This window comes from Astatotilapia calliptera, chromosome 20, assembly GCF_900246225.1.
Source record: "Astatotilapia calliptera chromosome 20, fAstCal1.2, whole genome shotgun sequence".
Taxonomy (NCBI): domain Eukaryota; kingdom Metazoa; phylum Chordata; class Actinopteri; order Cichliformes; family Cichlidae; genus Astatotilapia; species Astatotilapia calliptera.
In genome coordinates this window covers 9,463,833-9,479,600 of record NC_039321.1, presented here as the reverse complement: position 1 = coordinate 9,479,600, position 15,768 = coordinate 9,463,833, and the positions used below count along the sequence as shown (strand labels likewise).

General features: G+C 43.2%; 1 protein-coding gene across 3 annotated transcripts in view; it reads left to right on the top strand.

Moving 5' to 3' along the window:
- zbtb46 (zinc finger and BTB domain containing 46) overlaps nt 1-15,768 on the top strand; it is a 63,692-nt gene that overhangs the window by 21,542 nt on the left and 26,382 nt on the right. For 2 of the 3 annotated variants that reach the window (XM_026153774.1, XM_026153772.1), the window contains exons 2-3: nt 1,126-1,349; nt 1,467-2,406. In XM_026153774.1, the coding sequence (XP_026009559.1) occupies nt 1,164-1,349; nt 1,467-2,406 (1,126 nt within the window). In that variant the 5' untranslated portion in view covers nt 1,126-1,163. The remainder of the gene's footprint in view (nt 1-1,125; nt 1,350-1,466; nt 2,407-15,768) is intronic. The other variant, XM_026153773.1, reaches the window with a different exon arrangement.

Here is a 15,768-nt window from a genome sequence, read left to right as displayed (position 1 = left end):
CTCACAGTACATCTTATGTGTCACCTAACCTGTGCACAGCAGGCTATACTGTTTCATCTACATTCAAAGGAAAAAAATGATAAAAAACAAAAAAAACAAAACAAAAAGACAAATCAGAAATTGTTATTTGTGTGGCTAAAAGTAGAATCTCTCTTATGAGATAAGAGATTGTAAACATTCAAGTCGTGAGCTTTTTTATGGGATTTAATTTGCAAGAATAACAATAAAATATGACAGTCTTCCGGTTGTACCACCATGAAAGTTAGATCTTTGTTCCCTGACAGTCAAGCCACTCCACAATTTGTCATTAAGGGTCCTTTCTTTGTAGTTTAAAAAAAAAAAAAAAAACCCTCAGTGTTCGCAAACCTTGACTGAACCGTGCAAGATCACAAACACTGAGGTGAAGGTTCAAGAGTGGATTTCTGTCTTAACTAGACAGCTGATTGAATATTCATAGTCAAAGGGAAACGAGAAAAAAAATAAAAATAAAACAAATAGGAACCGAGGCTGTGTTTATTGATATATGTAATGGTGAAGTGGTCCGTACTAAATGAGTCTGTTTGCTCCCTCAACAACTGTTTTGTGAAAGTGTTACACTTTTTAACTGACATTTTTAATGAGCTTACACATGCTCTCTCTCTCTCACACACAAACTCTCACACACACACACACACACACACACACACACACACTCGCAGCCACACACACTCCCACACACACATAAATGTACCTGTCAGACACGGTTTAAACACAGAGAATTTTGACTATTTGTTACTGGGCTGTTTTTAGACATCAAACTACGGCATTTGAGATGTGGTTTCCATTGATGTCAGGTTTTTTTGTTTTTTTTATGTCACAGTCATTACTGATATATCCTTACCCTGGCTCATCTATAAAAGAGTGGTTCAGTTAAATTCAATTTTTTTCTCCCCTCGTTACATGAAAATTAAATAAGGTTTGCAAAAGTGGATTAGATTCTATTGCTGCTATATATACATATTTATCTATTTCTCTGCATTGCAGAAACCAGATGTCTGTACTGTACATTTGAAATGGTACACTTAAAATATTTTGATATGTTTGCAGATTTAGTTGACTGATTGCACGTCGTCTTTAATTTTCCAGCAGATGTTTGGAGGAGAGGCTTTTGTTCAACTACACAGATGAACAACAGGAAGGAGGACATGGAGATCTCGTCTCACTACCGTCAGCTCCTCAGAGAGCTCAATGAGCAGAGGCAGCATGGCATCCTTTGCGATGCCTGTGTCATTGTGGACGGAAAGATCTTCAAAGCTCATAAGAATGTCCTCCTGGGATCGTCACGCTACTTTAAGACTCTTTACTGCCAGGTAAGAGACCTCATTGGGGCAAAAAAATGATCTTTTACAGATATTTTTCCTTTATAGCATGAGGTAAATATTTTTTTTAAACCACTGCTGTTAATACTCCTTCTTATAACCCTCCAGGTTAAAAAGGGGGCAGAGCCTCACCACCAGACTACTGTCACTCATCTGGATATTGTCACAGCAACAGGCTTCAAAGCCATCCTGGACTTCATGTACTCGGCGCACCTTGCTCTCACCAGTAAGAATGTGATTGAGGTCATGTCAGCTGCCAGCTACCTGCAGATGACAGATATTGTCCAGGCTTGCCACAGCTTCATCAAGGCTGCACTAGACATCAGCATCCGCTCAGAGATGGCTGATGAGCTGGCCGATTTTGAAATGGGCGCTGTGGCTGCTGCTGGCCTAGGTGGAGGCGGGGGCGCTGGAGGTGGTGGAGGAGGAGCTGGTCTACCAGGGGCAGGGGGTGTTGCAGGAGCTGGTTTAGGAGGCGGAGGGGGCATAGTGGGCATGGCGTCTGAAGCCCTTGCTTCCATCATGTCTGGTCGCAGCACCTCTCCTTGGCTGGCTCGCCGGACCAGCCCGGCCAACTCTTCTGGGGACTCAGCCATCGCCAGCTGCCATGAGGGTGGCAGCACGTATGGAAAGGAGGACCAAGAACCACCGAAGAGCCATGAGAGCCAGGAAGAAGCCTGCCATGACTCTCAGCCTGCATGGCCTCACGACTATCGGCCTGGCATCACTGTCAAAGAGGAACAGGTATCCCCTGCCTCCTCCTCTCATCCCCGGGACACTCCCAGGGGGGCAGCCCAAAGCCAGGCGGAGCAAGGGACTGGGGGACCTGGTGGAGGAGGTGGAGAAGGGCCCTGGCAACCTCTGTCAGGATCAGGGCGAAGGAAGAACAGGAAGAACAAGGACACAGTCAGACATATTACCCAGCAGGCTGAGAGGAACTGGGACCGCGAGCGGGACAGAGAGAGAGAAAGAGACAGTAGGCCTGGATCTCCTCTGCCCTCCATGCTGGCTGTAGCTGGATGGAACTACAACGGGCAGGATATCCCAGGTAGGACTGACAAGCTTAGAACACTTTCTCCTATTTGTGGAAAGTTTAAAAGCAGTAATAGTGAAAACAAACCGGGTGTCTTTAGGTCAGAAATGTGGTCTTTAGATTATCAGGTCAACAGAACAGCAGCAGATGGAATTAAATTGGACAGGCTCTCAAAACTGGTAGGATGGAGGGAGGCCAAAGAAAGCCCTTTGTGGTGCTGATTTGATGACTTTGAGGCTTTAGGGTGTCCTGGAGTTGCTAGAGTTTTACAATGCTGGTCCCTACTTAGTTAGTTATCCAGTCATGTAATTAGTGATTACTGGTGAGATAATAAGATCAGGTTATTTAATTGGGTGAGAGTGTCACCTAACACCTAACTGTAGCAAAATCTAATTTATCTTTTAAAAGCCATCTTCTAACCAACAGACCAGTAGATGTGTTGGAGCAATTAAATTGCTTTGTTGACTTTATGTGCATTAGAGTGTGCATGACACTTTACAATACGGTGCATTAGTGCCTAATACTTTCATTCCTGCATGCGTATTTCAATGCATGTCAGCTATCCACAGTTTACTAGTATAAAATGACCTCTTTTCCTCCTCCGGGGTTGAGATTAGCGAGCTTATACACTAACGTGTTAGGCCTAAGATGATTATCTCAAATCTTGGAGGTGTGAGGTGAAGCCTGGGTAAATGCAGATGGATAATGAAATCCTCTCCTTACTGCAGTTTATGTAAGCCACACTCCCACATAAACAAGCAAATGCATATGCAAACACACTCATGAACACATATTTATTTTGAGAAAGCCTGTCTTGATCCTCGGCCTTGTGTGTTTAGTGAATTCCTTTAGACTAAAACTTATACATGAAAAACTTACCTGTCTGTTTGTGTGTGTGTGTGTGTGTGTTCGTTCACCTCTGTGTGAGTGTGAGCGTGTGTGTGTGTCTATGTGAAGCCCAAGGCGTCGATAGGTAGATCATTAAAAGTAAGGGAAGCTAATCCTGGGCGCATTAAGGGAGTTGGCTGTGAAATGGGCACACGCGTCGCGCAGCGAAAGAAAACAGGATAATTGAATTGACCTGGGTCACTGCACGGATTACCAGCGCGTCCTCGCCATCCCAAGCTCCTCCCCTCTCTCTGGGGTTTAGGGAAGGACCTTCTGGAAAGGGCGAGAGGAGGGAAAAGGAAGAGAGAGTGGCAGATGAGAGGGGTAATGAGAAGGAAAAACGACAGAGACAAAAAGAAACGCACGTTGGAAAGTGCATCGTACCGGGCTTACGAGAGTTAGGCTGTGCATCTCAAAGTCTTCTAAGCAAGGTTATTGCGGTTACTAAAGCTAAAACCGGGAGTGGATATGAAAAACAAAAAAATGTTTTCACAAACTGAAATGGAAATTAAAAATTATACTTCAGAAAGAAGAAGTTTAAGTTAAAGAAAGATTGAATTTGATCAAAAGCATGAGGAGACAGAATTAATTTCTTGCCCTTGGTAAACAACCGCATGTTATAATAAAAAAAGGCCTTTAAAACTAATTAAACCCACTTTGGAAATCAACAAAAAGTAAACTGATTAAATTAATAAAAATGTCCCAGGTCCCTGATTTTGTGATTGTAGTACGGTGCCAGAACCACATGCACTCACAAGCTGAATGGCTCTATTAAGTCCCTTGGCTATAACCATGGTTCTGAGCTGTGGTGGAAAGAAGAGTTTAAGCCTGCCTGTGGTGAAGCAGCCATTAATAAGAAAGGTGTTGTCTCACCTAAAGGTTAGAGGAAGTCTAGTGTTGCTGCTGGTGTAGACTCGCCTGGTGCTCGCCAAAAGGCAACCATTTATCCTCGCTTTCACCCGGGTTTTGGGACTGGGCTCAGCATGGCGAAGAATGGAAGGATTGGGTCTCCTTCAGTTGGATGCCATTTAGCAGTAAAACATCATGTTACCAGTGGGCTTATTTGAGATTTAACAGCGGCAGTTTATATCAGGATGTGTGACACCATATTGTGTATTGAGTCCGTTTGCAGTGGGTGGTGTCTGTGTGCTCAGTAAAAGTTTAGGGGATTGCTGAACAAGTTTAGTGGCCTGATATTAGTCAGGGAGCCTGTACGGGGAGTGGTGAATTGTTTTGGTTGTGGGAGTGCTCCTCTGCTCGTAATGTGTAATGTCCACAAGTTTGTTTGACAAAGTCAGGGTTAAAAATATACAGGATGTCTGTGAGCTTATGAGAGTTAGTGTTCTTAAGTCCTAAGTCCCCCTTAAGTCCAGGATTTTGTCACCTCCAGGCAAAGATCACAATCAGGAGTGAAGCTGTATGGAAATGCCAAAGAATTAGAAAGTGATGCATGATTCTGTTACAGATTTTTCAAATATAATATTAGAAAGCGTTACAGCGATGGCAAAGAGTTACGTCTGTTTTATGACAGATTCTTTGCTGCTACTTGACAAATAAAGAGCTTATAATAATGGAACACTAAAAGCTCCCGCTGACACATAAATAATATTAATTTAAAGATGAAAACAAACAGACCCAACAAACGTAAAACACGTACATACACAGCCTATTGCTGCGATTGTTATCCCTACAAATAGAAAGCCCACGCTGCATTATTTTGATGATGTGACCATGGCAGGTCTGCTACTGTATTCTTTAGGCAATAAAGTCTGTAATTACTGAGTCATTCATTCTTTACTTCATTAGTTTTACTGACGTGTGGGATCGAACGCAGTTTATCCTACTGCCAATTATATAAATCAGAGCGCATTTAATGTTTGGCTGATAAACGATTTTCAAGTTTTCCAAATAGTTGCCTGAGTTCCTGCTGATTGACTTATAGGCTGTTTTTTATTGTTTTTTTGTAGGGATCATTCTGAATGGTCACATCAGTTGAAAAGAAAAAGCATACATGGCAAGTATGCATAATAATGATGATGATTCATTCCATTCACTCTCACAGTAAGCCAAGACACTGCAAGCAGGCGTTAAATCAGTCACGTTGAAATAAAAATGCAGACATAATAAATGTTACTAATACAACAAAGCCTGCTAAATATGCTTATTGTGAGGTGGTAGGTTAACGGTTTAGAGTTAGTTCGTTAGTGTGGTGAGGGTGTTGTTTCATGAAGTCCAGTTGTTGCTTGTCATAAAGGGTATCCAGGAGAAAGGGCACCTTCAGTCTTAGATTAGCTTAATTGCTTCATTCTTTATTGATGAGAAGTGCCTAGACGCACTCTCTCCCTCACTCCTTCTCTCCCTCTCTCTCTCATTCATTCATCTGTAATCAGTGTCTATGCTTTGCTATTAGAAACGCTTATATGACGCACAACCACGAGGATTTCACTGGATCATTCTCTAATATAAGGATAATGTATAGCTGCGTAAAGGCTCAGTGTATTAGCGTGCATGAAAATGCCATGTGCCCATGTTGACATAAACAGCTGCGGGAATTAGGATTTGTTTTCTTTAGATCCCCTTCCGTTGCAAGCATCTGCTCTGTTCACTTGATGTCATTATTGAGGCCAGTAAGCACTCAGCATCCTTTTCTCTCCCGTGCTAACGCTTGATCTCCGCATTTCTTACGTTCACCTTGTCTGCCGCCACGAATGTTTGAAACATCACACGTGAAGCCAGAAAAGAAACCAGCCGCGCTTACATCTCAGGGAACTGAAACATGTGTATGTTTCTTTTTTACACAACACTATATTAGAGGTGACAATTTTTGAGGAAGAGAGTTTTTAATAGTCTGTACTTCTTTTGCCTGCATACGTCTCAAACCTTTGAATAATTATCCAAGATTATTTTTAGTTTGGCCCCCGCTGCTTCGTCCAGACCTGGATTAGAAAGCTCCAGCAAATCAAAGACATTGTTTTGAATATCAGGAGTCAATTTTTTATTTTTTTTAATCAGTTTAGTATATTCTTCTGTGGGGCCTTGAGTCAGCCTCTCTTTGTGTAATCCACGCAGGGTGTGCAATCAGTTAATCAATTTGATGAATGTGGTAGCTGTGTTTAAAGGAGGTAAAGTTGGTAGTCTGCTAATCTTGGGCCGGTAGCTCAATCCCCGGCTCCTCTAGTCCGCATGTCAAAGTGTCCCTGGGCAAGAAACTCAACCCCAGCCCTGGCTGCCCTCGATGTGTCAGTGTGTTAGTGGATGCGGCTGTGAGTGGTCCACAAGACTGTAGAGCTGCTACTTAAGTGCAGTTCGTTTGATTAAACAATATTAAATATTTTTTTATTAACCATGAAAGTGAACCTCAAATGTGCATATGAGCGATAATATTCTTGGCAACTCATGAAACGTAAGATTGTGCACACTACACACAATCTCATACAGTATTTATAGATATCGCCAGATATCAGGAAGACGGCTAAGTTGTGACTATATGAGTGTCATTTTGAGACATTATGTGCCGTCTGTACTCATTTTACTTATTTTATTAAAGTAGGAGTCACTTCTTTGGTTGGTGGATATGACATTTTGGAGGCAGACGTCACCCTTTCTTCTGAACCTGCCCCCTCAGACTGAGAAGAAGCCAGAGCTGCTGAAAACACGAGTTAACGATTGATTAAAAAAAAAAATTCTTGCTGCTTTTATACTTGGGGCAAACACAAACTTGATCTTTATCCCACATAATAACGGCACTGGAAATACTTTTTGCGTGTGTTTTTGCTGGTATTAAAACACACACACACACACACACAGTGACCTTTAGTGGCAGCTTGGGGGATTTTGGCAATGGCCGGTGTGATATACACGCTCACATACACACAGCTTAGAGCATCTGATTATGTAGACGTGAACAGTTCAATCACACGTGGGCTGTTCTTTCCATTTCCCTCTAGCTGTTGCACATTGATTACATCGAGAATCTTTTTTGAAATCCAACATCTTTATCTGACTCTCTTCCTCTCTGCTCTGTGGCCTCAGAGTTCCCCTCCTAAACCACTTATTCACATTCGCTCACACATATACCCACAAAGATGCACTAAAAAGAGTGAAATCGTTTTTCCATAGAAACTCATCCTGTTTATTCGCGCGAGCTCTTAAGCGTTGCAGTTGGTGCTGCGTGTTTTGGCGTCCTCGAGTTCACATTTTCATCCTCTCGTGCTCTGGAGCCTCCTGGAGCCACTCGGGGGCCCGCAGACAGGTGCTCTCAAAATTGCCCTCTACTTTGCACTTCCGCATAAACTTTCTCTAATTTTTTTTCCCTCTTCGTCTCCCTGCGCTCCTCTCCCCAAGTCTCGGCAGTCTAAAGGTGAACACTTGAAATAATGAATCGGATCCCCCTTTCGCCCCCTTCCTCTCTGTATTCCAGTTAAGACTCTCCCCATAGTATTTGCACTTCATTAAACTTGAAATAGGTTTAATATTTAAAACACCATGAACAGATTTCAACCCCCACACCCTTCGAACACCTCTCCACTTTTTCCTCTCCCATCTCCTCGCTCACGGTTTAATAATCTACTCTCATATTTCGTCCCTAATTCACTCCTCCTTCATTAAAAACCAAAATAGATTTAATATTTTAGACTGTGTAGACTTAATTTTTAACCCCTTTCTTCATGGCTTAGTGTTTGACACATGACGGGTTAGATAACTACATCATGTTGAGGCCTCTCTTGTCAATCCCCCCGATTCACTTTTTCACTCACTCCAGTTCACTTTTTCTCGTGCCTCCTGGTTCATCTTTCTCATTTTTTCCGCCGTCATTCTATTATCAGTTGTGTCTCTCTGCGCCTTTGTACTGCAGACCTCTCTCTATGCCTCTTTCTGTCTCCTCCACCCTCTGTTTGCTCTGCTGCTTTGTCCTCTCTGACTGCATAGCTGATTTTGGACCTTTCCTCCCATCCTATTGACTTCTACGGCCTGTTCACCCCACCTCCTTCAGTTTCCCCCTTCTCCCCTCCATCCTCTCCTTCCCCTTTTTGTCCTTTGCTACCACACATACACAAACTCATTTGCCCCCTTGTATGGTCTTTTATGTTCTCTGGGGAGTTGTGACAGAACACTGCAATACTCTTTTTTCCCCTTTTGCTCTTTCCATCTCCTTTTCAGTCCCCACTAAATTTAAAAAGAAAAAAAGTTCCATTATCACTGTGGTAACCAATCGTTTCTCACCGCCCACCAGCCCTCTTTGTCATATGACCTCACATCCTGCTGGACATTACGGGCAGTCCACCAGCTAAAAGCCCCTTCTCCTACTCCACCACGGCATCACACCCCACACACACACACACACACACACACACACACACACACACACACACACACACACACACACACTCACACGCGTTCACACAATTTTTCACACTCTTGCTGTCTGTCTTTTTCTCTCACAGCACTCTCTCTCTCTCTCTCTCTCTGAGTTCTCAATACTGACACCTGCTCTATTTATACTTCTCTGGCTTTAAAAGAACCATTTTGGACAGGAAGCTGCCCCCTCCCCACTCCTGACCGTGGCTTTTTTCCAGAACGTCAGCACCCCCCACCTCTCTACCTCCTGCCCCTGGAACAATCCAGAGAAGGATTGCTGGGTGGAGGAGAAGAAGAAGAAGAAGGGAAGGATATAGTTTGCGTATGTGTGTGTGTGTGTGTTGTTGGAGATTGGCTGAGGGGGGGTTAAAGATTAGCCATCCCACCTTGAGTGAACTTGGGTTGTGCCAGCGCGTGTGCTTTAGTCAACCACAGCCCACACACAACCTGTAGACTCTCACCCACTAAAGCGCGGGTATGTAAACGCATACACGCAGCAGCTGGAAATGTCTTCTAAAATGTTCTGTAGTATAATCCCAACATCTCACTTCAAAATGTGGCCAAATAGACCCCCCCAACACACACACGCACCACACACAAACATCTTGGCATTGATCACACAGGTCTCAGAATTAAACTACCCAGAATGCATCCTGACAGGATGTCCTGTTGGCACGATGCAGGGGTGGGTGGGTCAAGAGGTTTCTGTGGTTAAACATTCATAGCAGTACCCCCACAGCTAAAACATGGCCCCGGCACATCCACACGCAACTCTTCAAACTTCTTTGGAAGATAAATTTAACGTCTGTGGTTGCGGATCAAAAACACACACCTATGAAGTTAGACATGACGACACATTTGTTATACTCTCAGTTATCAGTTATTTGTTCTAACGCTCAGGTTCATCTTTTAAAAAAGAAGACGATTACTGATTTGTCTTTGCTTTCCTGTTGACTTTTGGAGACGCGTTTTTCCTTTCATATCAATGACCGCATACAGCTTGTTTTACTCTACTTGTTCGGTGCCTAAAAAAATCAATAATACCAAAATCTGTGTCAAACACGATTTTTTAAATAGTATTTGCCTTGCAAGCACACCTCACTATAACCATTCTATTTTTGCTTACCTATCACTTACCTTATCTCATTTTAACTACTCAGACACATTGCTGTGCGCGCCCGTGCGTGTGTGTGTCTGTGAGTGAGTGTGTGCATGTGTGTGTGTCTGAGAGAGAGACAAAAGACAAAAAATATCAAGATAATGAAAGCACAACATGAAAGAACGTTACTACAACTGGATTTTGACTCTTTGTTATGCTCGATAGAAGGTAGGCAGCACAGAAGGTGGGTATTGTGTAAAGTTAAATGTGGGCTGCATTTATTTACTTATTATTTACTGGGAAATTGATGCAATGTAACGGTTTATTAGCAGTTAGCAGCTACACTTTGAAGTGCACACGTGGATGTCTGTGGTGAAGACACACATAGCCGTGTGGTTTTTAATGCACTTTGGTCCTGTGATTTCTAAGTGGATTTAAAGGCATTTCTTTTTGATGGATTATCAATAATGATGATAGAATGAGTAAGAAGTAAGTTGCCCTGTATCATGCCTGGGTGTGCAGAACATGCCCATCATTCTGCACAGGTTTCAGAATTGCTCAAGGTGTTGCAAGATAACTGACAGGGTCATAGTGTTACAGTTAAAATTAAATTTGGGAACTTCTGATCCTAATTTGCCACAATAGGAACTTATTTACTGTAAATCCATTCTCCTTATACGGTAACATTTTTTCACACATGAAATGCTCCATTTGAATAAGTTCAAGGTGCTGCTGTGCAGAAGGCCAGGCACAGGACAAAACTGCGTAAGAAACATGACAAACTATAATTTCACTTGTAATTAACTTGTTAACTTGCAATTTAATGTTAAAAACAAATTGGTTTTACACATGAGTGATTGCTCCTGCTTCCACTCTTTGATGGAGGATCCATGACAAAGCGCCTGATTTAGACACATGAGATGTGATGTGATGTGCGCTAGGATGCCTCCCTCCTCCAGTGATCTGATATCCAGTAATGGTCCTTGTAGTCAGTGAGCCTGGATAACACTGCTAGCTCATGGTGTGTGACATGGTACCCAAAAATTACCAAGAGTTAGTCAAGCACAAGCAGGGAGGATACTGATACTGAAGTGTGGGGGAGAGCGAAAGAGGGGCAAACACGTACGCCGACATAGTGACGGACATGTAGAAGCAGAAGCTGCAACTTTAGGAAAGAGTTTAACCTTAAAATAAAGTACTTTACAGTAAGTTCATCAAGTCAAATGCATGCGCTCTCTTTCTCTCTCATTTTCAGTCAATGTGAAGTTCCTCTTTCCCAGTCTGTTTATTTTAGAAAGGTGGCTTTGTTCTATTTACTGTACCCACTCCCTCAGCAGCCTCTACCCCTGTCCGACCAGTTAGAAAAGGGGAGCGATGAGGAAGAGGAGGGGGAGGAGGGCATGATGTTTGGACAAACGGACAACCCGAACAGGATATAGAGGTCTACAGCCTGTGGGTGTGTCGGTTTGGCTGTGACACAACTCGCACACAAACACTCAAGCGTGCACACGCACAAACACACACACACACACACACAATCGTGGGAGTGTTCCCGCTGGAGGGCAAAGTCTCCCTTCCTCTTACACATTCATTCTCTCTTTTTCCCTCCTTCCCTTCATTCCCCCTTTCCGCTGTCACACCCCTCTACACCTCCTTCCTTTAGACCTTTCTTTCTCCTTCATCCCTCTTTCCTTCTCTTGTGACACCCCCCACCTCCCACCCCTCTGCCTTTCTTTCAAAAAAAAAAAAAAAAAAGGAAAAAAGAAAGTGTTAAAGATACAGAAGAGTTGGCCAACAGCAATGAGAAACTAGGAGGGAGAGGCCAAAATCACCACAGGGGACAATTATGGCTTGGGCTGTGTACGTGTGTGTGTTTGTGTGCGGTTCTTTTTGGGTTTGATAGTTACAGTGACGTTGTTGAAAACAGTCCTGGAAGCCACTATCTGTCCTTCACAAGTATTCTTCCCCTTCTTCTCTCCTCTATCCCTCCTTCCCTCCGTCTGTTTGGACCTTTTTTAACCATCCTGTCAATTTACGCTGTCACTTCTGTTTTCATTCATCTCGTACACTGGAGCTACAGCCACTTCTTGTGCCGTGCGTTTGTGTGTGTGCGCGGCCATGTGTGTGTGTGTGTGTGTGTGTGTGTGTGTGTGTGTGTGTGTGTGTGTGTGTGTGTGGTTTCAGATTGAGTACATGGGCTTCAAATAAAGGCAGAGCTGTGGGTTAAACTTCCTCCTCATCAGCAGGATCTGTGTCAGTTTGTTTGCTTGTGTAAAACCAGAATTTCCAGGTTAGGTTCCAAAAGTTTAAAAAAGCAAGAAGAAATGCTAGTGCATAGTCACATTTGTAATAATGCAAATAATTCAATGATACCTTTTTGTAATAAAGGTTTTTTTTATTAAAATCTTGTACTTGCTTGAATTGCTGTAGTGTTTGAAAGGTGCTACAGTGGGGCAAAAAAGTATTTAGTCAACCACCGATTGTGCAAGTTCCCCCACCTAAAATGATGACAGAGGTCAGTAATTTGCACCAGAGGTACACTTCAACTGTGAGAGACAGAATGTGAAAAAGAAATCCATGAATCCACATGGTAGGATTTGTAAAGAATTTATTCGTAAATCAGGGTGGAAAATAAGTATTTGGTCAATAACAAAAATACAACTCAATACTTTGTAACATAACCTTTGTTGGCAATAACAGAGGTCAAACGTTTACTATAGGTCTTTACCAGGTTTGCACACACAGTAGCTGGTATTTTGGCCCATTCCTCCATGCAGATCTTCTCGAGAGCAGTGATGTTTTGGGGCTGTCGCCGAGCAACACGGACTTTCAACTCTAGCCACAGATTTTCTATGGGGTTGAGGTCTGGAGACTGGCTAGGCCACTCCAGGACTTTCAAATGCTTCTTACGGAGCCACTCCTTTGTTGCCCGGGCGGTGTGTTTTGGATCATTGTCATGTTGGAAGACCCAGCCTCGTTTCATCTTCAAAGTTCTCACTGATGGAAGGAGGTTTTGGCTCAAAATCTCACGATACATGGCCCCATTCATTCTGTCCTTAACACGGATCAGTCGTCCTGTCCCCTTGGCAGAAAAACAGCCCCATAGCATGATGTTTCCACCCCCATGCTTCACAGTAGGTATGGTGTTCTTGGGATGCAACTCAGTATTCTTCGTCCTCCAAACACGACGAGTTGAGTTTATACCAAAAAGTTCTACTTTGGTTTCATCTGACCACATGACATTCTCCCAATCCTCTGCTGTATCATCCATGTGCTCTCTGGCAAACTTCAGACGGGCCTGGACATGCACTGGCTTCAGCAGCGGAACACGTCTGGCACTGCGGGATTTGATTCCCTGCCGTTGTAGTGTGTTACTGATGGTGACCTTTGTTACTTTGGTCCCAGCTCTCTGCAGGTCATTCACCAGGTCCCCCCGTGTGGTTCTGGGATCTTTGCTCACCGTTCTCATGATCATTTTGACCCCACGGGATGAGATCTTGCGTGGAGCCCCAGATCGAGGGAGATTATCAGTGGTCTTGTATGTCTTCCATTTTCTGATGATTGCTCCCACAGTTGATTTTTTCACACCAAGCTGCTTGCCTATTGTAGATTCACTCTTCCCAGTCTGGTGCAGGTCTACAATACTTTTCCTGGTGTCCTTCGAAAGCTCTTTGGTCTTGGCCATGGCGGAGTTTGGAGTCTGACTGTTTGAGGCTGTGGACAGGTGTCTTTTATACAGATGATGAGTTCAAACAGGTGCCATTCATACAGGTAACGAGTGGGGGACAGAAAAGCTTCTTACAGAAGACGTTACAGGTCTGTGAGAGCCAGAGATTTTCCTTGTTTGAGGTGACCAAATACTTATTTTCCACCCTAATTTACGAATAAATTCTTTACAAATCCTACCATGTGAATTCATGGATTTTTTTTTCACATTCTGTCTCTCACAGTTGAAGTGTACCTCTGGTGCAAATTACTGCCCTCTGTCATCATTTTAAGTGGGGGAACTTGCACAATCGGTGGCTGACTAAATACTTTTTTGCCCCACTGCATATAAAAAAAAAACTCCTCTTGCCTTGCCTCACTGCAGTTTGAAAGCAGTTCCTCCTGATTTTACACTCCACTATTCAATACAATTCATATAATCATCCCATGATGATAACACATGTGCTATTACATTTCTAAACACAAATCAGTGCTAGCGCCATAAAAAATACCCAACATGATTCATAATTCATACTAAAATGTTCATTTCTAAATTTTCTCACTCAGTTACAATAAATGCAATATAATATATTGTTATAAAAGAGCAGCAGGACCTATAAATGGCCTGCTTTTAGTTGCTGTGTGACTTCTTTCACATGTAAACACACATCAGGGAAAAGCTGCAGAGAGAAAAAAAACAAGTGATGTCACACTGTTGGTGGTTTGTCAGAGGTTACAAACACAGGCCAGTCTTTCCTTTCCCAAGTGTCTATATTCATTATTTTTGTATTAGCATTGCCTTTCTGTGTAACATCGATGGGTTTTTCTCTGACGAACTTACGGCGACATATTTCTCCTGTTAGAACAGCGGTTAGCCCAGAATTGACGTCAGGACTCCAGGTCTCTGTATCCTCTGTGCCTTGCTGTCCCTTAACATAGTTTGATAAAAGGAGGCCACAGTCTCCTTTTGTTCCCGTTGTCTCCCACTCTTCCCCAACCCCTTTGCCCCAGATCACCTGCCTGCCCACACTCCTCATTGTTTCCACCTTCCTCTGCCTCTCGCCTCGCAACTTTTTCCTCCTCGCTACCCTCATGCTCCAGCAGCAACATGCAAACAATAACTTCATCTGATCCACTTAATCTCCTCTCTATCTTTTTTTCTGCCCCACCCCCAAAACCTTCTTTCTTATATGTCAGTAAATCTGAATCTGAATTGGGTCACGGGCTTGTTTCAGGTGGGCCCCAGCAACTGTACCCGTATCTTTTTTTTCCCTTCATCAAATCCCCCAGTTGACACTACACCTCGCCTGAGTGACCATAAAAGAAAGGTTAAACCTCTCTGATAAAGTCAGAGTGAATGAGAAATTAGGCAGTGGAACATGGTGGTAAATATGTAAGTGAGCATGTGTTTGAGGAGGGCACAAAGAGATAGAGAAAAGTTTGTATATGGTGGAAATGTAATTGTGACCCTGGCTTTTTTTTTTCTTTTCCCCTCTGTGTGGTTAGACTGTTTGGCCTTCCCGTAGTTTATCTAGCCTCAGAGACATCCAACTTCAAGGTTTAGTTTTGTTCGTCTTTGTAGATGTGTGTGTGTGTGTGTCTGTGTGCTGTACAGGAAAGAAGAAAGCGAGCAACGGGGGTGAGAGGTAGATTTGATAGCGGAGGACACCAGACCCTTCTTCCCTCTCTCCCCCTTCATACCCCTCTGTTTAGACCTTGATAAGTGGAGCCGAAGTCTGTGGGGGTTAGGGATTCCTGTCTAGCACAAATGCATGCGTACACAAAGACACACACACACATTGGGATCCGCCCGCTCCACATTCCTGTGTCCGACTAAGGAAGCAGCCTAGCCGTCTTCCCCTCCACTCCCAAATTATCCCCTTCTTCTAAAATCACTACATACTTATCACACACACCTCTTTACCTCTCTCTTCCATTCTGACTCATACATACCTCCTCTATCTTTCTCCATCCTTCCACTGAGCCCGGTGCAAACAGCATGTCTAATCATCTCACAGTGAGCGTAAAATGTTTTACTAGAACAAGTGAAAAAGATCTGGTGGTACAGTGACATAATGTCCCTGTTTTGCAATGCAAACACAAGTTCAGATTATGTCTTGCATCACTCTTAGGATTGCTTTAATAGAAGCCGAAAAACACCAAAATCACTATAAAAGCTTACTGTATGGCCAAATATTAAGTCAAATTGACCTCTCACAGATTTTCAGGTATTTCTGCCACTTACCTATCATTCTGTTGCAGTGGGGTTTCTTTGTCTCATCTCTCACTGCTCACCTCTCTTTTTATTCATTCCACTCTTTTGTGTC